Source organism: Dendrobates tinctorius, unplaced genomic scaffold (assembly GCF_039654945.1).
Source record: "Dendrobates tinctorius isolate UK_male_01 unplaced genomic scaffold, ASM3965494v1 ptg000090l, whole genome shotgun sequence".
Taxonomy (NCBI): Eukaryota; Metazoa; Chordata; class Amphibia; order Anura; family Dendrobatidae; genus Dendrobates; species Dendrobates tinctorius.
Window position 1 is genome coordinate 7,644,216 of NW_027361758.1, and position 24,129 is coordinate 7,668,344.

Genomic DNA, 24,129 nt, shown 5'->3' on the forward strand with positions numbered 1-24,129 from the left:
TTTTCCCGGAGGGATACAGTGTGAATGGTCACATCTGTACTCCCACAAGGAGTCTGTGAGTACGGCGTGTACTGCCACCCCGTATCCTCACAGTTCTCCATAGCAGGACCACCAGCCTTCCAGGCGGACGCCAACACGAAGATGTGTCAGCGATCCAGAGGGTCCTCGTCGCCAGTCTCCCCCCCACTCGCCTACCAGAGCCTGTCGGTTGGATGAGACGTAGACTCTTCATGTACAGGTACTTTCTTCGAGGATTCGGGCCCGGGACGGGTAAGTATTGGGACCCTTTGGCCTGCAGCATTCCTCCCCGAGGGCACGTTTGCAGCGTCTTCCCTGGAGCAGGGATGCGGTGGCGCTGCGAACTCCTGCGCCCATCCTGCTTCTACAGCCAGCCCCTTCACCGTCCTCTTCTCCCCGACACTCTGATCGGGTATTCCAGGGTCCTCTCGCGGCGGCGCTCACATTGCGGCACCTCTACGCCGGCTCCGTGCTGATAGGCGGCCGCCGCTGGTAATTTAGGCCCCGGCTTCTGTCGGGCCTACCTTAGCGTCGCGGCCACGCCCCCCGCCCCTTTCTTCTAAGCGGGCTTCTCTCCCACCCGTTCCAGGCCCTCCCACCGCCCTTCTCAGCCTGTTCCTGGCCAGGGGCGGTGCCGGATTCAGCCCTCCTTCCCCTGGGAGCGCGTTTTTCCCTGTTTCCTCTCAGGCGGTCGCCATCTTTGCAGCCGCACAGCCGGACGCCCCTGTCAGCCGGATATCGCGCTGTCCTGTATCTGCAGAGAGGTGGATACCTTCGTCTCTGGGGTCACCGGACCGTGTGTAGCTCTGCATCTGCAGGCCGACACCCTTCTCTGCACCCTGTCCCCCAACCTTCCGGCACTACCTCAGGTTTCACTATGTCTAACTCCAAATCTGACCGTAACCGCCCTGCGGCTCCCCCCTGCACTCTAGTCAAGTTCTTTGCATGCTCTTCTTGCAATCGCAAACTTCCCTCAGGTCATTCCACTTCCCTCTGCCTGGATTGTAGCAATCCTATTCAACCTGACGCTGCCCAGGAGCCATCTAGGGCCCCAGGCGAGAGTGAACCCCCCATGCCCGGATGGGCCTCGTCTCTATCACAGTCAGTGGCAGACCTCACCAGGGTGTCTCAGTCCCTAGTTGCCATTCTGGATAAGTTACCCCTGGACACCTCTACAGGGTCCAGCAGGTCTCAAGAGGTTCCATCTGAGTCGGCCAGCGTTAGTCGCAAAAGATCCAGGCAGGATCTCCAGCCGGAATCCTCTCCTCGCCCCATGTCACTACATAGTCCTTCTCGGCAGCCTCCCTCCCGGGCCTCCTCTCCCGAGTCAGGTGAAGCGCTCTCGGACAGGTCATCTGAGTGGATCTTAGAGCTGGATTCGGACCAGGATGCGAACATGAGGGTTACTGTACAGAACCTCATTGCAGCGATCCATCAGACCTTCGACATTGCTGACCCCCCTGCGAAATCCTCAGATTAGGAGGTTTCGTTCAGACGGGAGGAAACACCCTCCAGGGTATTCCCTTTACATTCCGAGTTTGGAAAGATTTTTATCAGGGAAAGAGGAGATCCGACCAGACGCTTTCAAAGAGGAAAGCGTCTCGGCTTTCTGTACCCGTTTGCTAAAGAGCTCACGGACAACTGGTCTGCCTCCCCCTCGGTTGACCCGTCCGTGTCCAGGATTTCTACTAACACGGTTCTCCCGCTTTCAGGCGTGGCGTCTCTAAAGGATTCTAATGATAGGATTATAAAATCCCTAGCGAAGTCTGCCTTCGAAGCGGCTTCGACGGCAGTATGCCCAATTTTTGCTTCGTCTTGGGCAGCAAAGGCCATAGCTACTTGGGCAGAGGATCTTCGTCAGGGCATCCTAGAGAAAGCACAACCAGATCGATTGGCCGATCTCGCCAATCAGATTTCCCATGTGGGGGATTATCTGCTTTCTGCTTCTTTGGATGCCGCATCCTGCGCAGTTCGGGCGTCTAGTAACGTTGTGGCAATCCGACCTACAATTTGGCTCAAGGCCTGGCAGGCCGACCTGTCTTCTAAAAAGTCTCTTACTAATCTGCCTTTTCAGGGAGGGCGCCTCTTTGGATCCCAATTGGACCAGATTATTAAGGACGCCACCGGAGGCACGAGCTCGCAGACCTCCACTAAGGCGTCAGTTTCGACCCTTTCGGGCTTACCGCCGTTTCAATACGGCGGAGACCTCCTCCAACCAACAAAAACCGCAGGCACGCCAAGATAGGAATAAAGTTTCCTTCAGACCTACTCCCTCCTGGCGTCCCCACTCTTCGCAGGGCAGGCCATCCAGATCTGGATCTGGACGGTCCACATCAGCATGACTATCCTCGGACTCCCGAGGGTCCCTTCCAATTGGGAGGTCGACTCCTGTTCTTCAAGGACGTCTGGCTGGCCTCAGTAGAGGACGCTTGGGTCAGAGAGGTTGTATCGTTAGGATACAAGATAGAGTTCGTCTCTCTTCCACGGGATCGTTTCTTCGAATCCCATCCTCCAAAAGATCCAGCTTTGATCCCGGGGTTCTTTACGGCCATCGACTCTCTCCTCAGTTCCGGGGTGATTGTGCCCGTTCCCGAATCGGAGCGGTTTACAGGCTTTTATTCAAACCTATTTGTCGTGCCGAAAAAAGACGGGGTGGTCCGACCGATCTTGAATCTCAAGCTGCTCAACAAGAAAGTCCGTCTTCGCCACTTCCGAATGGAGTCGGTTCGTTCGGTAGTCGCTTCCATGGAGGAGCAGGAATTCATGTGTTCAATAGACATCCAAGATGCCTATCTACATGTTCCCATATTCTACGGACATCAGAAGTTCTTGCGTTTTGCGGTTCGCCAGGAACATTACCAGTTTGTCGCGCTGCCCTTCGGTCTCGCCACCGCTCCCAGAGTCTTCACGAAGATCATGGCTGCGTTGATGGCCTTGTTGAGGATCAGAGGTCTCGTTCTTTTTCCGTACCTCGATGATATTCTGATCAAAGCTCCCTCTTTCCAACAGGCACGCCTAAGTTTGACGATCGTCCTAGACACTCTTTCCAATTTCGGGTGGATCGTCAACAGGAAAAAGTCCTGTCTGGTTCCTACTCAACGTCTTGTGTTTCTGGGCCTCCTGTTCGACACTCGTCAGTCAAGGGTCTTTCTCCCACAAGAGAAGATTCTCTCCCTGCGGCAGGATGTACAATTGCTGCAGACCACACGATTTCTGTCCCTCCGAACAACCATGAGGGTCCTGGGAAAGATGGTGGCGGCAATAGAGGCAGTTCCCTTTGCCCAATTTCACGCCAGACCTCTCCAGAACGCCATTTTGTCGAGGTGGAACAGGTCGGCTCTGTCCCTGGATCACCCTGTTCGTCTTTCATGCCGCATCAAGCGGTCACTCAACTGGTGGTTGACGTCACCTCTCATCCTCTTGGGGCGGTCTTTTCTTCCCGTTCACTGGCAGATTGTAACAACGGATGCCAGCCTCCTCGGCTGGGGTGCAGTGTTCCGCCATCACACCGTTCAGGGTCGTTGGTCGACTCAGGAATCTGCTGTGTCGATCAACGTCCTAGAGATACGAGCTATCCATCTGGCTCTCGTCCACTGGGAGAGGCTCCTCAGGGGCCTGCCTGTCCAGATTCAGACAGACAATGCCACAGCGGTGGCATATGTCAACCGCCAAGGAGGGACACGGAGTGTCTCAGCCCTGGCAGAAGTGTCCAAGATCCTTCGGTGGGCAGAGATTATGGTACCGACAATCTCCGCGGTACACATTGCCGGCGTAGACAACTGGGCCGCCGATTTTCTCAGCCTCGAGGGTCTTGCGGCAGAAGAGTGGTCCCTACATCCGGAGGTATTTCTTTAGCTCTGCCGTCGTTGGGGAACGCCGGACGTAGATCTGCTAGCTTCTCGCCTCAACAGGAAAGTCCCACAGTTTGTATCCAGGGCTCGAGATCCTCTCGCAGTGGGCGCCGACGCTCTGGCCATTCCTTGGTCGCAGTTCAAGCTCCCTTACCTGTTTCCTCCCCTGCCTCTTCTTCCCAAGCTGTTGAAGAAGATCAAAGCAGAAGGAATTCCAGTCATTCTCATCGCCCCGAATTGGCCCAGAAGGTCTTGGTTCGCGGACATTGTCAACCTTCTCGCGGACGCCCCCTGGACGCTTCCAGACAGGACAGATCTGCTGTCTCAAGGCCCGATTTTCCACCCCAATTCTCGGCCGCTCGATTTAACGGCTTGGCTGTTGAGACCGAGGTTTTGAAACGAGCAGGATTCTCCGGTCGAGTAATTCATACCATGATCCGAGCCAGGTAGCCATCATCTTCCAAAATTTACTACCGTACTTGGAAGGCCTATTTCACTTGGTGTGAGGCCAATAACATCGCGCCCATGTGCTTTTCGCTCCTTTCCGTTCTGGCGTTTCTTCAGGCAGGGCTGGATGCGGGGCTTGCTCTCAGTTCCTTGAAGGGTCAAGTTTCGGCGCTGTCCATTTTGTTTCAGAAGACGTTGGCCTCCCGCCCTCAGGTCAAAACCTTTCTTCAAGGCGTGGCTCACACGGCTCCTCCGTATCGAGCGCCCGTGGATCCATGGGATCTTAATCTGGTTCTTGAGGTTCTGCAAGGTTCTCCTTTTGAACCTCTCAGGGATGTTTCCCTTTCTCTCCTTTCTTGGAAGGTAGCTTTTCTGGTGGCCATCACTTCCATCCGGCGCGTGTCAGAATTGGCGGCTCTTTCTTGCCGCTCTCCTTTCTTGGTACTTCACCAGGACAAGGTAGTTCTGCGGCCTCCGCCCTCTTTTCTTCCGAAGGTGGTGTCCTCCTTTCACCTCAATGAGGATATTGTTCTGCCGTCCTTCTGTCCGAGTCCAACTCGCCCTCGGGAGCGGTTCCTGAACAACCTAGATCTGGTCAGGGCACTGAGAGTCTGTCTAGGACGACTTCCTTGCGAAAGACAGATGGGGCGCGGAAAGGTCACCCGGCTTCCAAAGCTACTATTGCTCGCTGGATCAGATCGGCAATTTTGGAGGCCTACCGGGTTAAGCATCGAGTGGCCCCTCCGGGGATCAGAGCGCACTCTGCCCGGGCAGTGGGTGCTTCCTGGGCGGTACGCCACAGAGCCTTCGCGCTGCAGCTTTGCAAAGCTGCAACCTGGTCTTCGGTTCACACGTTTGTGAAATTCTACAAGGTCCACACCTACGCTTCGGCGGACGCCAGCCTAGGTAGAAGGATCCTGCAGGCAGTGGTGGTGAGTCCACTGGCCTGATGGAAGTTTGTTTCCCACCCCAGGGACTGCTTTGGGACGTCCCATGGTCTCTGTGTCCCCCAATAAGGCGAACGAGAAAACAGGATTTTTGGGTTGCTTACCGTAAAATCTGTTTCTTGGAGCTTTCATTGGGGGACACAGCACCCTCCCATGTTCTATAACTCCTGTTCTTACTTTGGTTGATTGGTTACAGTTGAGTTGTTTGTTCTCTTTTCAATCTATTCTGTTACTTCTCCTACTGCTTTCTCACTAACTGAGGAACTCCCTGCCGGTCGGTGGGGTGTACAATGCGGAGGAGGAGCTAACCTTTTTTTGTGCATAGTGTCAGCCTCCTAGTGGCAGCAGCATACACCCATGGTCTCTGTGTCCCCCAATGAAGGCTCCGAGAAACAGATTTTACGGTAAGCAACCCAAAAATCCTGTTTTTCCGTCCACATCTAGGGAGGTTAGCCACAGTGCCATGGGCTTTAAACTTCTTGATGACACTGCGCACGGTAGACACAGGAACATTCAGGTCTTTGGAGATGGACTTGAGATTGCTCATGCTTCCTCACAATTTGGTTTCTCAAGTCCTCAGACAGTTCTTTGGTCTTCTTTCTCTTCTCCATGCTCAATGTGGTACACACAAGGACACAGGACAGAGGTTGAGTCAACTTTAATCCATGTCAACTGGCTGCAAGTGTGATTTAGTTATTGCCAACACCTATTAGGTGCCACAGGTGAGTTACAGGTGCTGTTAATTGCACAAATTAGAGAAGCATCACATGATTTTTCGAACAGTGCCAATTCTTTTGTCCACCCTCTTTTTTATGTTTGGTGTGGAATTATATCCAATTTGGCTTTAGGACAATTCTTTTTGTGTTTTTTCATTTAACCCCTTCACTACCAAGGGTGGTTTGCACGTTAACTACCGGGCCAATTTTTACAATTCTGACCACTGTACCTTTATGAGGTCATAACTCTGGAACGCTTCTATGGATCCCGGTTATTCTGACATTGTTTTCTCGTGACATATTGTACTTCATGTTAGTGGTAAAATTGCATTCAAATAACTTGCGGTTATTTGTGAAAAAAACGGAAATTTGGCGAAAATTTCGCAATTTTCCAAATTTGAATTTTTATGCCCTTAAATCACAGCGATACGGCACACAAAAAACTTAATACATAACATTTCCCACATGTTTACTTTACATCAGCACAGTTTTGGAACCAAAATTTTTTTTTTGTTAGGAAGTTATAAGGGTTAAAAATTGACCAGCGATTTCTCATTTTTGCAACACCATTTTATTTTTAGGGACCACTTCACATTTGAAGCCACTTTGAGGGGTCTATATGATAGAAAATACCCAAAAGTGACACCATTCTAAAAACTGCACCCCTTAAGGTGCTTAAAACCACATTCAAGAAGTTTATTAACCCTTTAGGTGCGTCACAGGAATTTTTTGAATATTAAAAAAAAAAATGAACATTTAACTTTTTTTCACAAAAAAAATACTTCAGGTTCAATTTTCTTTATTTTACCAAGGGTAACAGGAGAAATTGGACTGCAAGACTTATTGTGCAATTTGTCCTGAGTACGCTGATACCTGATATGTGGGGGGGAACCACTGTTTCGGCGCATGGCAGAGCTCAGAATGGAAGGAGCGCCGTTTGACTTTTTCAATGCAAAATTGGCTGGAATTCAGATCGGACGCCATGTCACGTTTGGCGAGCCCCTGATGTACCTAAACAGTGGAAACCCCCCCAAGTGACCCCATTTTGGAAACTAGACCCCCCAAGGAACTTATCTAGATATGTGGTGAGAACTTTGAACCCACAAGGGCTTCACAGAAGTTTATAACGTACAGCGGTACAATTAAAAAATCATATTTTTTCCACAAAAATGATCTTTTCACCCCCAATTTTTAATTTTCCAAGGGTAACAGGACCCTAAAAGTTATTGTGCAATTTGTCCTGAGTACGCTGTTACCCCATATGTGGGTGTAAATGACTATTTGGGCGCATAGCAGAGCTCGGAAGGGAAGCAGCGCCATTTGACGTTTTTGGCTAGAATTGAGATCGGACACCATGTCGCGATTGGAAAACCCCTGATGTACCAAAACAGTGGAAACCCCCCACAAATGACACCATTTTGGAATCTAGACCCCCCAAGGAACTTATCTAGATGTGTGGTGAGAACTTTGAACCCCCAAGGGCTTCACAGAAGTTTATAACGTACAGCAGTACAATTAAAAAATCATATTTTTTCCACAAAAATGATCTTTTCACCCTCAATTCTTATTTTTCCAAAAGTAACAGGACCCTAAAAGATATTGTGCAATTTATCCTGAGTACGCTGATACCCCACATGTGGGGGTAAACCACTATTTGGGCGTATGGCAGAGCTCGGAAGGGAAGCAGCGCCATTTGACGTTTTTGGCTGGAATTGAGATCGGACACCATGTCGCGTTAGGAAAGCCCCTGATGTACCAAAACAGTAGAAACCCCCCACAAATGACACCATTTTGGAAACTAGACCCCCCAAGGAACTTATCTAGATGTGTGGTGAGCACTTTGAACCCCCCAGTGCTTCACTGAAGTTTATAACGTCCGGGCGTGAAAATAAAAAAATCGTATTTTTTCCACAAACATGATCTTTTAGTCCCCATTTTTTTATTTTCCCAAGGGTAACAGGAGAAATTGGACCCCAAAAGTTGTTGTCCAATTTGTCCTGAGTACGCTGATACCTCATATGTGGGAGAAAACTACTGTATGGGCACACGTCGGGGCTCGGAAGGGAAGTAGTGACGTTTTGGAATGCAGACTTTGATGGAATGGTCTGCGGGTGTCATGTTGCGTTTGGAGAGCCCCTGATGTACCTAAACAGTGGAAACCCCCCACAAGTGACCCCATTTTGGAAACTAGACCCCCTAATGAACTTATCTAGATGTGTGGTGAGCACTTTGAACCCCCCAGTGCTTCATAGAAGTTTATAACGACCGGGCGTGAAAATAAAAATATCGTATTTTTTCAACAAACATCATCTTTTAGTCCCCATTTTTTTTATTTTCCCAAGGGTAACAGGAGAAATTGGACCCCAAAAGTTGTTGTCCAATTTGTCCTGAGTACGCTGATACCTCATATGTGGGAGAAAACTACTGTATGGGCACACGTCGGGGCTCGGAAGGGAAGTAGTGACGTTTTGGAATGCAGACTTTGATGGATTGGTATGCGGGTGTCATATGCGTTTGGAGAGCCCCTAATGTACCTAAACTATTGAAACTCCCCACAAGTGACCCCATTTTGGAAACTAGACCCCCCACGAGCTTATCTAGATGTGTGGAGAGCACTTTGAACCCCCAAGTGCTTCACAGAAGTTTATAACGCCTGGGCGTGAAAATAAAAAAAACATTTTTTTCCGCAAAATTATATTTTTGCCCCCAATTTTTTATTTTCCTAAGGGTAACAGGAGAAATTGGACCCCAAAAGTTGTTTTGTAGTTTGTCCTGAGTAGGCTGATACCCTACATGTGGGGGTAAAACACTGTTTGGGCACATGGCAGAGCTTGGAAGGGAAGGAGCACCATTTGACTTTTTCAACGCAGAATTGGCTGGAATTGAGATCAGACGCCATGTTGCCTTTGGAGAGCACCTGATGTGCCCAAACAGTGGAAACCCCCAATTATAACTCCAACCCGAACCTCAACACACCCCTAACCCTAATCTGAGCCCTAGCCCTAACCCTAGCCCTAACCCTAGCCCTAACCCTAGCCCTAACCCTAGCCCTAACCCTAGCCCTAACCCTAGCCCTAACCCTACCCCTACCCTAACCCTAACCCTAGCGGGAAAATGGAAATAAATACATTTTCTTTTAGTTTTATTATTTTTCCCTAACTAAGGGGGTGATAACGGGGGGTTTGATTTACGATTTATGGCGGTTTTTATGTTTGGCGGCTGTTGCACGCTAAAAGACGCTTTTTATTGTAAAAATAGTTTTTGCATCACCACATATTGTGAGCTATAATTTTTCCGTATTTTGACCCACCGAGTCATGTGAGGTCTTATTTTTTGCGGGACGAGTTGACGTTTTTATTGGTACCATTTTCGGGCACGTGACATTTTTTGATCGCTTTTTATTCCGATTTTTGGGACGCAGAATGAACAAAAACCAGCGTTTCATGAATTTCTTTTGGGGGGGTGCGTTTACACCGTTCCGCGTGCGGTAAAATTGATAAAGCGGTTTTATTCTTCGGGTTAGTACGGTTACAGCGATACCTCATTTAGGTCGTTTTTTTATGTTTTGTCGGTTTTTTGCAATGAAAACTATTTTATATAAAAAATAATTATTTTTGTATCGCTTTATTCTGCGAGCTATAACTTTTTTATTTTTTTGCGGATGATGCTGTATGGTGGATCGTTTTTTGCGGGACAAGATGACGTTTTCAGCGGTACCATGCATATTTATATGCGTCTTTTTGATCGCGCGTTATTGCACTTTTTGTTCGGTGGTATGATAATAAATCATTATTTTTTGCTTCGTTTTTTATTTTTATTTTTTAAGGGGTTCGCTAAAGGGGTTAACTAATGGGACAGTTTTATAGGGCAGGTCATTACGGACGTGGCGATACCAAATATGTGTACTTTTATTGTTTTTGGTTTTTTTTATTTTGAAAAAATGGATTTATTGGGGAATATTTTTTTTTTTTACTGATTTATTTAGCGATTTTTTTTTGATTATTTTTAACACTTTTTTTTTTTTTTACTTTATTACCTTGTCCCAGGTGGGACATCACTGTCCTGTGACAGATCGCTGATCTGTCACATCACAGATCACTGTGACAGATCAGCGATCTGTCACAGGCACTGCTGCAGACTTCCTCATGCCTGCGCTTTGCAGGCAGTGAGGAAGTCAGCTCCCTGCAGGCCCCCGTCGCCATCTTGGATCCGGGGGCCTGTAGAGAAAGAGCCCCCCGCAGCAGCGCTGCACATTGCGCTGCCGTGGGGGGCTCAGGGAAGCACGGAGGGAGCCCCCTCCCTGCCGATGCTTCCCTTTAACCCCCGGTACACCGCGATCGCGTTTGATCGCGGTGTGCAAGGGGTTAACGTGTCGGGGGCGGTCCGTGACCGCCCCTGACACATTGTGCCGGGTGTCAGCTATGATAATTAGCTGACACTCGGCCGCGATCAGCGGCGCTCACCACGTGGGCGCCGCTGATCGCGATGACGTAATCTTCCGTCCATGGTAATTAGGTCCATGGTCACATGGACGGAATATTACGTCAATTGTAGGTAAGGGGTTAAGACAAATTAAATGAAGATAATAATACCAAAGAATTTTTGTTTGCAATCATTTTCAGGAAGAAACTGAGTATTATCTGACAGAATTGCAGGGGTGTCAATACTTTTGGCCACAACTATATGGATGTTTTTTACGTTTGGCAGCTGTCGTACGCTAAAAGAAGCTTTTTATTGTAAAAACAGTTTTTGCATCACCACATTTTGAGAGCTATAATTTTTCAATATTTTGACCCACCGAGTCATGTGAGGTCTTATTTTTTATGGGACGAGTTGACGTTTTTATTGGTACCATTTTCGGGCACGTGACATTTTTTGATCGCTTTTTTATTCCGATTTTTGGGACGCCGAATGAACAAAAACCAGCATTACATGAATTTCTTTTGGGGGGTGCGTTTACACCGTACCACGTCCGGTAAAATTGATGAAGCGGTTTTATTCTTCGGGTCAGTACGGTTACAGCAATACCTCATTTATGTCTTTTTTTTTTTAATGTTTTGGCGGTTTTATGCAATGAAAACAATGTTATATAAAAAATAATTATTTTTGCATCGCTTTATTCTGCGAGCTATAACTTTTTTATTTTTTTGCTGATGATGCTGTGTGGCAGCTCGTTTTATGCGGGACAAGATGACGTTTTCAGCGGTACCATGGTTATTTATATCCATCTTTTTGATCGCGCGTTATTGCACTTTTTGTTCGGTGGTATAAAGCATTATTTTTTGCTTTGTTTTTTATTTTTAAAGGGGTTTGCTAAAGGGGTTAACTAATGGGACAGTTTTATAAGGCGGGTCGTTACGGACGTGGCGATACTAAATATGTGTACTTTTATTGTTTTGTTTTTTTTATTTCCAAAAAATGAATTTATTAGGGAACATTTTTTTTTTAATTTATTTAGCGATTTTTTTTTTATTTTTTTTTTTATAAATTATTTTCACACTTTTTTTTTTTTTTTTTTAACTTTATTACATTGTCCCTGGGTGGACATAACTGTCATGTGACAGATCGCTTAGCACGAAGTGAGGAAGCCGCCTCCCTGCAGGCCCCCGAAGGTCCCCACCGCCATTTTGGATTCGGGGACCTGCAGGGAAGGAGACCCCCGCAGCAGCGCTGCACATCGCGCTGATGTGGGGGTCTCAGGGAAGCACGGAGGGAGCCCCCTCCCTCCCCATACTTCCCTGAACCCCCGGTACACTGGGATTGCGTTTGAGCGCAGTGTGCCAGGGGTTAACGTGTCGGGGCGGTCCGTGACCGCCCCTGACACATAGTGCCGGGTATCAGCTGTGATAATCAGCTGAAACCCGGCCGCGATCAGCGGCGCTCCGTGAACGCCGCTGATCGCGCTAGGCGTACTATACCGTCCATGGGCATAGGGGCCCGGGTCCCATGGACGGTATAGTACATCTCATGTCAGAAAGGGGTTAAAATATAATGTGTCATGAAAAAAAAAAACAATATCAAAATCACTGGGATATGATGAAGCATTTCAGAGTTATTGAAACATAAAGCGACATGTAAGATTTGAAAAATGTAGCCTGGTCACTAATGGGTTATTATAGAAAGATCCAGTTGCTATCTATTTTATGTTTTGGACAAAAAAGTTGTACAGATTACAATTTTTGATCCGGTTTTTAAAAAAAAAAAAAGTTTTCAGCTGGATTACAGTCAAACAGGAGACTTTGTAGTACGTTTGTCACCAATGAAATGAATGGATCCTGTGCTGGATCATGTTATTTCTGTTTTTGTCCTTTCAAAAGAGAAGCAAAGATTGAAAGAACTACTGGACAAGTCAACATGTCCTTACCGAGTCATCCAAATGTCGGTTTAACTTTGGTGTCAAACAGGTTTTCTTTTGAACTGGCATTCATCAGTGCATTGTTTTATGATGTTTAAGATGACCTCAGCCAAAAGACTGTAGAAAACAATGAGCAGAGGGAAGAGATCATTCGTCTCAAGCAGGAAAGCGCATACTTGCAGGCTGAGCTGGTCTTTGCAGGTGAGTAACATTGAATTACTTTGCTAGTTCCTGTTCAGTGTGTACAGCAGCAATCACCTCCATCACATGAATGGTGTTCACGTCATGTAAATTCTGCGTTACAGCTGAAAGAGAGAAACGTAAAGATCACCTCCTCCAGCTAGCAAAATCCAAGCAAGAAAGAACAAGCAGAGAACTGCAGAACTTACGACAGGTAAAGCGTTCCGGAGTTATTACCACATAAAGTAACACTGGTCAGAATTGAAAAATATTGGCCTGGTCAAGTAGGTGAAAACAAGCAGGTGCGTGAACGGGTTAAGCATTATGGCCATAGGTTTGTATTATGAAGAAAATGTCTTAGTGTTTCTTAGTTTATGATAACCTATAGACAAAAACTGTGACATTCTACATGCTGGCATACAGTGGGCTGTGTGATTCCACTAGGCCAACCTGTTAAGAGAACTGATGTTTAAAATACATGGGGATGCTTTATTATGGCTAGATGCATAGGAGTTTGGGGGCCAATTGATACATGGGCGGGACTTAAAAGGGTTGTCCGGCCTTGGAGTACAAGTCTGCATTCACTCTGTGACTGCATACTTGTTAATCCTCACAGCGCTGTGAGGTTTCTCCTGAGCTGGGAGTGGGCATTCATTTGACTGCAATTTGCATACTTCCGGCCACATTCCGACTAGACATGTCCCTTGAATTGAGCGAGGCCGCGCATGTCTAGTCAGCACATTGAGTCCATGTATGCAAATCCTGGCACATAGCGTATGCCAAGTGTTTTGAGTGATGATAGGATATATGAGTATGCTTGATATCAGCGGTGTGGACAAGAAGGCTGTACTGTGTCACCTATTGGCTCCTCCACAGATTTACATGAAGCAGCAGCTCGACCTGCAGTTTCTTCACCTAACATTGGAGAGTTCCTGTGACAAAATACATAAGCAAGTGGATGTCAGGTAAATCCTTACACTCAGATGGGAGAAGGAAGAAAGAATGTGTTGCATTTTAAATTTTAGTAAACTTGTTCTATTTTAGAAATGAATTGATCAATAATCCCAATAGTAAAATGTTTTATAAATGGGTACCATAAATATTAATGACCTAGCCATAGGATAGTTAATCAGTATCAGCCTCTATCTGGTTTAGGGGGTGTAGACACTTTGAACAGCGCTCCTCAACACAGCTGTATTCCATTATAGCATTGTTTTCCAGCTACTGCAGTATAAACTCTTAATCATAGAAATGGGACCTGTGCTAATATTGCTGGCAGCAACCCGCAGCGATGGTCACACTTTCAATGAAACGGCACTCTGGGCCTCCGTTCAGTGTGTTACATCTGGCTGCTGCCGGCCTAAATTACAGTTGATCAGTGGGGGTGCTGGATCCCCACCATGCTATTTGTGACCTACTGTGTGCATATGTAATTAATACCTAAACTCGGGCAACAGAAACAAGTTTTATCTTTGTTTTTATAATATTTTTATGGTACTGTCTTTAACATGGTGATTTTAAAGGGGTAGTCCGAAGGCAAAGCATTTTTCTCCTAACCCCCTCTCTATTTAGTCCTATAATAATAAGCTATTTTCTCTTGTATTTTTTTTTAGATTTCCTGTCAGATGAATATTTAAGTATCACCAGTGTATGCTGGGATACTCAAAGTGTGATGGGGGTGGGGGGAGCAGGGTTTGTGGTCACTGTTACAGCCTTTGCCCCCTCCGTCATCCGTAACACTCATTTGAGAGGCCGTGTCTCCCTTGCGCCGTGTCTCCCTTGCGCCGTGTATCCCTCCTTGCGATGAGCGTGGCTTCCAGTCTGTTGTCTGTATACCCCGCAGAGACAAGTGATGTTGCTAACAGGAGGCAGTACACATATTATTTATCTGCTTTCTACTTCTAGCTGTGGTCCATCAGATTTCAATTTGGATTCTACTGAAAATGATGTATTACTAGCAAGCCACCAGAGTCCACCATTATGCATGGAAGACCTGAATATGCCTTTAATGCAGTCATCCCTGAAAGACTCAGAGCCTCTCAGACACCAGGTTAGTGCTTTCATCTCATATGTGCCCCAGTAAACTGTAACATGCCTCATTTTTAGTGTTATTTATTGCATTTTTTACTTGTGTATCCTAGCTAAAAACATTGGGACCAGATTTTATGTTAAAATCTCTAGAAAATTATTAAAGTTGACATATGCAGTTTTGTATGTTCTGTTCTTGTGTTAAATTGCAGATGTAGCATAAAAAAAAAATCACGAAAATATTGAGAGAAATCGCTATGAAACACACTTTCTGGTATGGAAGTTTATGGTATTTTTACATGGTGTTGACAAAATGGTGCGAGTGACATTGCAGGAGGTCTAAATGAGATTTTATGCAATAATCTTCTTAGATTCTAAGAACAGAATTATTGCAATTCTTAGATCTTGGCTGGCCATGCTTTATGGACTATGAAAATGGAGACCCTGAGGTGCTAGTGCTCTCACATAGAAAACATTAAGATTTAGTGGTTTCACATCCATCTTATAAGACTGCTTGACCCCATGTAGTCGAAACTGTAAGAATTTGAGCAGCACTCCCATGTATTTTAGATGTATTCAAGGTTTTGGGGGGGTGCGCGTTTTGAGATTATTGAAGCTCAATGTAGTGTATGTGTATAGCTTTGCTACACTTCTTACATAGCATGTACTGGGAGGATAGGAGTTGTAGACTGTGTTGCTGATGTAATTCAAGAAATCCAGAAGACATTGTACAGGATTAACTAAGCTGTTTATTCTCAACACGTTTCGAAATTCATACAACTTTTTTATCAGGACAACCACATCTCTTGTACATAGTTCTTTCCTGATGAAGAAGTCTCCTGGATTTCTTGAATGACATCTCAGCACAGTCTACTACTCCTGTCCTCCAACTACTTGCTCTGTAAGGCCGGGATCACACATGCGAGATACTTGGATGCGTCTCGCATCTTAATACCCAGCACTGCTGCCGTCACTCAGGAGCAGAGCGTGCGGCTTCATCTATTTCTATGCAGCTGCACTCTCCGCTCCCGAGTGCTGGCGGCAGTGCTGGGTATTAAGATGCGAGACTCATCCGAGTTTCTCTCATGTGTGATCCCGGTCTAAGTCAGGATCTCCCAACCTGAGGGTGCTGCCACAGTTTACCCCTCACCTATACGGATTTGTTTATCGGATAAGACCCTCTTGTGCTTGGTGTTCCCTTTTCTCTCACACACTTCTTACATAGAAATGAATGGTACAGCCTGTCAATGACGTATTTATTATCTTTCTGGTACTATTCATCTGTTCTACATAATTTACTGATTTGCTTAGCAGGAAAACTCTCTGAGGTATGCTAGGTATAAAATTAAAACATTTCCGTTTGCTTCCACATTTTGTACAAAGACAAAGTAAAAGCCACATATTGCACATGTATGGAAATTAGCTTGTATGTATTATTACAGTATAAGGAATTGCCTTCACTTAAAATGGGCTTAAATTGGTTATAAAAAATAAAAGTAATGCTCTCACCAGTGCTCTGCAGCTCTTGTTCTGATAATTTCCCAATGTCCGCTGGTCTCTACTTCTTAAAGATGAAAGAATAGAATCACAGCTAGGTCAGTGACTTGTGACTGCTGGACAGGAGGAGTACAAACCTCCTCTCTTCCTTGAATTATTATTGGCTCTTTTAATTAGCAGACCTGGCATGACATCATGTGTGCATTAAGTTGTAGTGATGACATCATGCTAGGTAGTCTAATGAAAAGAAGAGCCAAAAATACCAGGACGATAGAAGAAGAGCAAGCCTCATGTCCTGCAGTCACAGATTACTCACCTGGCCAATAGACTGGAGTCCTACATATCGATTCTTCTATTGAGACAGTACCAGGAAGTAGAGACCAGCAAGCCAGGGTTGGAATTGTAATGTATGCTGCGGTGGATCTTGATATGTATTAATCATTTTATTTTCTTTTAACCAGTCTAAACTCTTTTAAAAATCTATTTTATCACTGCATAGCCCCTATAATATAATTACATATAAAGCTATTGAAATTTTTGGCTGGACTCGGGATCATTGGAATATCGCACTCGCCCCTGGCAGTAATCTTCATTAAAGGAATTTGTCACCCCATTTTTCGAGAATCAGCTGCCGGCACAGCCATCAGGGGCTTATCTACAGCATTCTGTAATGCTGTAGATAAGCCCCCAATGTAACCTGAAAGATAAGAAAAGCGAGTTAGATTATACTCACCGGGGGGCGGTCCGGTCTTGGTCCGATGGGTGTTGTGATCCGAAGCCTCCCATCTTCTAACGGTGACGTCCTCTTCTTTGCTGCCTGTCCTGGCTCCTGCGCAGGCGCACTGCTCTGCCCTGTTGAGGGCAGAGCAGAATACTGCAGTGCGCAGGCGCCGGACCTCTCTCGGCGCCTGCGCACTGCAGGACTCTGCTCTGCCCTCAACAGGGCAGAGCAGTGCGCCTGCGCAGGAGCCACGACTGGCAGCCAAGAAGAGGAAATCACCGTTAGAAGATGGGAGGCGCCGGACCGGAACACCCATCGGACCAAAACCGGACCCGGACCGCCCCGGGGTGAGTATAATCTAACTCATTTTTCTTATCTTTCAGGTTACATCGGGGGCTTATCTACAGCATTACAGAATAATGGGGTGACAGATTCCCTTTAAGGTTAGACACTAATAACTGTTGTTACAAGCATTTTACATACTATATGCGCTGACAGTAACTACAGTATAGATTATATGTAGATATTTTCCCAGTGATCTATGTGATTTATCCTGTGGCTATTGGTGACTAAGTTAGGAGCGCTTAGTGATTTTACATATTTTATGTTTAAATCTCTCATTCAGTCCATTAGATATCAGGGACCATTGGACAGTCATCATAAAAATATGAATGGTAATATTATGTGTTTGGTTGTGATTTTGGATTCTCTGACACTTAAATGATGTGAAATTAGTCGGCATTATACAAAATTGTATGCTGCCAAAGGAAATCCCAATCCTAGATCATCTCAAAGCATGCTATGTAGGTCATACTTAGCAGCGTACATCAGAAAATTGGAATAAGTCACACAGAGCTCTATCTGCCTAAAATTCTAGCATGACCTAGGAAGGAAATGCAAAAGTTGTGTGAATAACATAATAGAAGGTTACAAAGGTCTTGAGGGCGCTATCAATTTGATTATTTTTTTATGTAACTGTATTTTTTCTATTCATATAGCAGTTGTATTCCCCAACAACTAAGTTGCAGAACCTGTTGGCAAAGTCTCGTCAGATGGTTGCAGATCTTGAACTTGGCTTATTGCTCAATGACACACATGGCAGCTCTTTCAAAATGGTATGTAACCATGGACTGTAAAATTATTCCTTAACCCTTTCCCGGCATGCGTGCGCTGTACTAGTACGGCGCACCAATCGCACAGTCTCACGCTGAGTGCCGTGGTGATTGGGTGTGGGTGTTAACTGTATGTGACAGCTGACACTCTGTAGCAGCGCCCACGATCGCGGCCATTTAACCCCTCTGATGCCGCAGGGACAGTGGCATAGAGAAGCATCGCACAGGGAGGACACTCCCTGCGCACTTCCCTCAGAACAACGCGATCGCATCGCATTGTTTTGATGGTCTTCATGGAGACCCCCACGGCAAGATGGCCACGGGATCCTTCTGGGTCCTGCAGGGAAGGTGGCTTGTGAGCGCCTGCTAAGAGCAGGTGCCAACATGCTTCGTTCCCTGCCTGTCAGATATTGATCTGATACTCTGCAGTACATTTAGGGGGCTTCCACGTTACTGGTAGCGCAAAGGCTCTGGAAAAGCTAAATGGCTCCTCGCTCCCCAAAAGAAATTCAGCAAATTCTTCACTTTCAAATCCAAATGGCCCCTCCTCCCTTCTGAGCCCCAGTGTGCCTAAATAAGATTTAGCGCCCACATGTTTGGCATTTCTTTAGTGATGAGAGCCCGCCTAATTTATAGGTGTGTGTCTCCAGAAGCACAGGCTGGGCATAATGTACTGGCCACTACAACGTACTGGTCACTACAATTCTGTAATGCTGTAGATAAGCCCCTGATGTAACCTGAAAGAGAAGAAAAACGAGTTATATTATACTCATCGGGGGGCGGTCCGGTGTTGCGGTCCAGCGCCTCCCATCTTCTAACGGTGATGTCCTCTTCTTTGCTGCCTGTTGTGGCTCCAGCGCAGGGGCAGAGGGCAGAGCAGAATACTGCAGTGTGCAGGCGCCGGACCTCTCCCGGCGCCTGCACACTGCAGGACTCTGCTTCCCTCTGCGCCGGAACCACGACAGGTAGTAAAGAAGAGGACGTCACCGTTAGAAGATGGGAGGCGCTGGACCGCAACACCGGACCGCCCCCCCGATGAGTATAATATAACTCCTTTTTTCTTCTCTTTCAGGTTACATCAGGGGCTTATCTACAGCATTACAGAATTGTAGTGACCAGTACGTTGTAGTGACCAGTACATTATGCCTAGCCTGTGCTTCTGGAGACACACACCTATAAATTAGGCGGGCTCTCATCACTAAAGAAATGCCAAACATGTGGGCGCTAAATCTTATTTAGGCACACTGGGGCTCAGAAGGGAGGAGGGGCCATTTGGATTTGAAAGTGAAGAATTTGCGACACCCATCGGACCGGACCCCCCGGGTGTGTATAATCTAACTTATTTTCTTTCAGGTTACATCGGGGGATTATCTACAGCATTACATAATTCTGTAGATAAGCCCCTGATGTCGGTGCCGGCAGCTTATAGTCGAAAAAAGGGGTGACAGATTCCCTTTAAGGGCATAAAAATTAAAAGTTTGCAAATTGTGAAATTTTCTAAATTTTCACCAAAATTGTTTTTTAACAAATAAATGCAAGTCATATTAAAGAAATTTTACTACTAACATGAAGTACAATATGTCAGGAGAAAACATTCTCAGAATCACCGGGATCCGTTGTAGCGTTCTAGAGTTATGACCTCATAAATTGACAGTGGTCAGAATTGTAAAAATTGGCCTGGTCAGGAAGGTGAAAACAGTCTTCGGGGTGAAGGGGTTAAAATGACAGAAAAGTCGTTACAACTCATGCTAGGGTCACTGTGTACTGTAAGTTTTAAAAGTTTTCTATATTGCATCTCTGCTCACTTCCTCTCAATTAATTATCCAGTTTTTAAAGTCTTGCTGGCAATGATAAATTAATGGGTGAACAATATTACAGGGGCTTCCTGGTCAAAGAAGAATAGGTTGTAGTCAATTTTTGTGACTGCAGCCTTTTGAATTGTGACACTATGCAATGCGCACATTGTCCTGAATCTCGTTTTCCCCATTCATTCACAAGACCATATATACATGATTTGCATACTTGTGGTTATCTTTCGACTAGTCTCATCTGACTTCTTCCAATAGAAGTAAATTGAGAGAAGCCAAATGAGACTAGTAGGCACATGCTGGCAAGAATCCAAATAGCATACATGCGACATGACCGCACACTACCACAGTGAAATTCGTGGCCTCGTGACCGTGTATATTGCACACTGTCACAATTCATGTGATTTCAGACTTTTCTTTAGACCAGAAATGCCTGTTAACCATTCAAAGGCATTGGTAAGAATTGGATGTATTTATAGGTCTTTGTTTAAATAATAGTACTCTGTCAAAGGTGCGATACAATGGTAATCATTCATAATCTCTTTACAGAATACAAGAGAAAGCTCCTTATACTGTATTCCTTCAGAAACTGAGAGCACAGAAGACAAACCTGAGACTTTGGACAATTGATGGTAGGCTCACAAAGGATAGCATACTGATTTCAGAACATGACAAATGCCATGGCAGAGCCCTGTCTAAGTAACATCATTGAGAGCAGCAATGCTTTCTTTCATTTCAGATTGTGTGTTAGGCTTAAAAGCATCATGGAAAATAATGCTATTAACCTGTAGATATGGGGGTTAATCTGTAGGTTAATAGCATTCTGACAGTATACAGTGCCAGTAATGAGAGTCCCACTGCCAGTAGGAAATTAATTTTATTCCACCCGGCAGGCTTTCAGTCACAGGGGTGGTGCCAGCACGGCTTCAGTCACTGCTCAGTGTATAGAGCGCGGTGGCTGTAACCGCGCACCCCCTCCTCACCCCCCAGCACCAACCCCCTATATACAATGTGATCCCACATTGCCTAAATACAGTATGTTGCAGGCCCTATATGCAGGCACACATCCCGTACATATATGAAAAAAACAACACATACTCGCCTCGCCCCTGTTCCCCCAACGTTTTGCTCCGGTCTCCGGTGCACCAACTCTCTGCACTGCAGACCTGATGAAATGATGTAATCAAGTCTGCTGGCTCAGTTGCACACGCTGATTTGTGGAAGAAGGAATCGGCAGCTCCTCCCGCACTCATGTATTCACTACTGTCTGCATCTCGATGATGTGCATGGTGCAGCCCGTGGGCCACTGTTTCAGCCCTTTGGTTGTCTTGGTTCGTGGGCTACAGTTTGCCCAGCTCTACTCTATACGATTCTAGAGAAATGTGACTTTATTTAGTGCTATTTTTTATGATCTTTACTGAGGTGGCATGGATCATAGAATTCTCTGGAGGCGTCTCTCTAGGTTGTTCTGCATTCTTATTCTTTCAGCAACACCTCCTTGGTAAATACCAAATACTATGTGAAAAGGCCCATATCTCTGGAACCATATGGTGGATTTAAAAAAGACTAAAAGAATACTCAGGTGAGAAGCAGGAGTAAAATGAAAGCAAAAACTTCCATTTTGCGCTGCGTCACCTCATTGCAGAGATATTTGCATTTGTTGCTTTTGGAGCGCAGTATGTGAAATCTCATCTTGCAGTCCATACAAGCATTTCTCTAGAGTCTTTTCTGGTGGTGTGCGCTTTCACCTCTCCATTCCACACATTGATAGATCAGCTCCCGAGCTGTGATTGGCAGTCTCAGACACTCCTGAGTTGTGATTGGTAGTATCTGCGAGGGCGGGGTGGATGCTCATGCCCCAAGAGAAGACAATGATTTTACATGCTGTACTCCAAAGGTAACAAATGTGAATATAATAGAGTGGCAAACTGCAAAACTGGAAAAATTTGGAGAATCAAGGGGGGCTCAGGGATTTTTACATTTTTTAACTCAATTTTATGAGCAACTGACATGTCCTCTTTAAGTTAAACCAAAAATTGTCATAATTTATGATGTGCCATTTATGATAGTGAGCAGGGCCTCTCAAAAACCTGACCAAATTCATTATAATGTACACTAGAAGTTGGCATAAATTGTGGCACAATTCTTTGCCTGCTAATAGCTGACTACGGTATATTTGCTTTTTTGTTAATGCACAAACAGCCAAAAAACTGGCGTTTTTTAACTCATCCATTGTTCTTCACCTCATTTTAGGTTAAGAATGGCATATAAAATGCCAGCCTTAGGAAAATCCCTCCCGTGTTTTTAACAGCAAGAATATTCATTGGGCATTTAATGAGGTTTCTTCTTCATATACCAGTGTTTCTTCATATACCAGTGTTTCTTCAGATACCAAGTGTAAGGATCAGTTGGAAGATGCTGTATATAGATCATGTATAAAAATAACTTCTGTTTAGTACTGGTTTGTTCGTATTTTTATTATAAAGGCATTCCGTGCCATAAATTATATGTAAGAAATGTTTGTCTGGACACTTGAATTAAACAGTTGAATTAAAACATAAATAAAGAAAATTATTGTTTTAAGATTTTTACTGTTATGCTCTTGTTATTCCTTTTCCTAGAGGCATTAATTTATTTTACAGTTACATAGTATTGGTGGAAAAAAAAAGTTAATTGAGAGAGGATGTGGATTACTCCTTAGCGACCACCAATATGTCTTTTTACTGACCTGCTTTATAAGAGACTATTATCTCCCTGTGGGCGATATTCCTGTTGCTGTCAGCTGTACACTATAGCTGACAGCTTGTTGCATCAGCCACAGTCAAACTTGGCACCGACTATAGTTGTTTTACTCCTTAAATGCTGCTGTCAATAATGGCTACAGCATTTAGGTGGTTAACAGAGTGTGGGGGGCTCCCTCTTTAACCCCAACGGCACCCTGAGATCTTGATCTTGTGGCCTTGACGTTTGCCATGGCAATTCATGGCCTAATAATGACAGCGGCCTGTTCAGAAGTTATCAACATTTTGATAGTATAAAAATTTCTTCATTCCTGTTATTCTACTTTGCATTAATTCCTGAAAAGCACCTGAAGGGTTAATAAACTACCTGAAAGCAATTTTGAATACGTTGTGGGGTGCTGTTTATAAAATGGTATAACTTTTGGGGTTTTACAAAGTTATGGATACCAAAGTCACTTCAAAACTTAATAGGTCCCTAAAAAAATAAGTTTTTGTTTGTGTCACAAAAAAAATCTCAGAATCAGTAGGATACGTTCAAGCACTCCAGAGTTATTACCACATAAAGTGACACTGGTCAGAATTGAAAAATTTTGCCCAGTCACTAAGGGTTTAAAAGAAAGGGAAGTCATATTTTCACTATTGATCCAGAGAAAAGCAACAGATCCTGGTGAGGCATAAGCCAGTCTATCTTAACGGGAACATGTCATGTTGAAAAGGATATCTGATCTGCAGGCAGGAGGAGCTGATCAGATAGATATTCTTTTTTTTGTGTGAAATCCCTGTTTGTATGCATGAGCCAAGTTGGCAGTCCTGTGCACAGATGGGACAGTCCTCCCTGTATGACTTTGTATGCAGAGATAGGCATCAATCACTGAGTAGGACCGCCTACTGGGATCGTATACATACAAATACCAGGAATTAAAAAAAAAAATGCTGAATCTTTTCCAACATTTATCATTTTACTCAGCTTCTCTATACCATGCTTTCCACAGATCAGACTGCATGTACAACTTAACAGGTTCCCTTTAAAAGGGTTATCCACACTTGAAAATATAGAAAAAAATGCAGCAATTTTCAAAATAATAGTGTCAGGAGTCCCGCACTACACTTGCTCACTGAGCCAGTGCGGGTGAGAACAAAAGCAGTGCTCAAAGATACCTGCGGAGTGGGCAGCAGTGGTGACAATGCATGCTCCAGGACCTGAAGCACGTGACTGCTGGGGGTGTGGCCTAAGCTCCACAGATCTGGGAGCTGCAGGGAAACTCCTAGAAAGGTAACTACAGGACAATGTTACCAAGGGGCATAGACAGAGACAGAAACCAGATGAAGCCAGGGTCAAAGCACAAGATAGCAATACAGTACCAAAGGGTTAGACAGAATGGATAGTCAGGACGTAGCAATAGATCCGAAAAACCAAAACGGGCAATAGACGGTACAATAGGGGTAAACTGTAACAGAGTAACGATAGCCAAGCCAGGAGGTCAGAACCGGAGAAGACAATAGTACCAAAGCGAGAGACGGAGTACAGAGTGAGGGAACAGGTCGGGTCATACACGGGAAGCAAACAATCAACGCAGAATACACGCACACCTGGGGTCAGACACACCAGAACAACAGTATAACTGACAGAGAACCCTGGTAAAGAGTGAGTATAAATACCCCTCCCAGATCCAGAAAGAGGCCACGAACACTTAACCCTGTGAGTGCA

At 45.3% G+C, this 24,129-nt stretch overlaps 1 protein-coding gene across 5 annotated transcripts in view; it reads left to right on the forward strand.

Annotated features, from left to right (window-relative positions):
- Positions 1-22,268, forward strand: part of CCDC62 (coiled-coil domain containing 62) — a 61,804-nt gene extending 39,536 nt beyond the window's left edge. For all 5 annotated transcript variants that reach the window (XM_073586045.1, XM_073586042.1, XM_073586044.1 and 2 more), the window contains 7 exons: positions 12,434-12,535; positions 12,640-12,728; positions 13,391-13,479; positions 14,420-14,564; positions 17,759-17,875; positions 20,230-20,312; positions 21,934-22,268. In XM_073586045.1, coding sequence (XP_073442146.1) covers positions 12,434-12,535; positions 12,640-12,728; positions 13,391-13,479; positions 14,420-14,564; positions 17,759-17,875; positions 20,230-20,310 — 623 coding nt within the window. In that variant the 3' untranslated portion in view covers positions 20,311-20,312; positions 21,934-22,268. The remainder of the gene's footprint in view (positions 1-12,433; positions 12,536-12,639; positions 12,729-13,390; positions 13,480-14,419; positions 14,565-17,758; positions 17,876-20,229; positions 20,313-21,933) is intronic.
- The last annotated feature ends 1,861 nt before the right edge of the window (positions 22,269-24,129 follow it).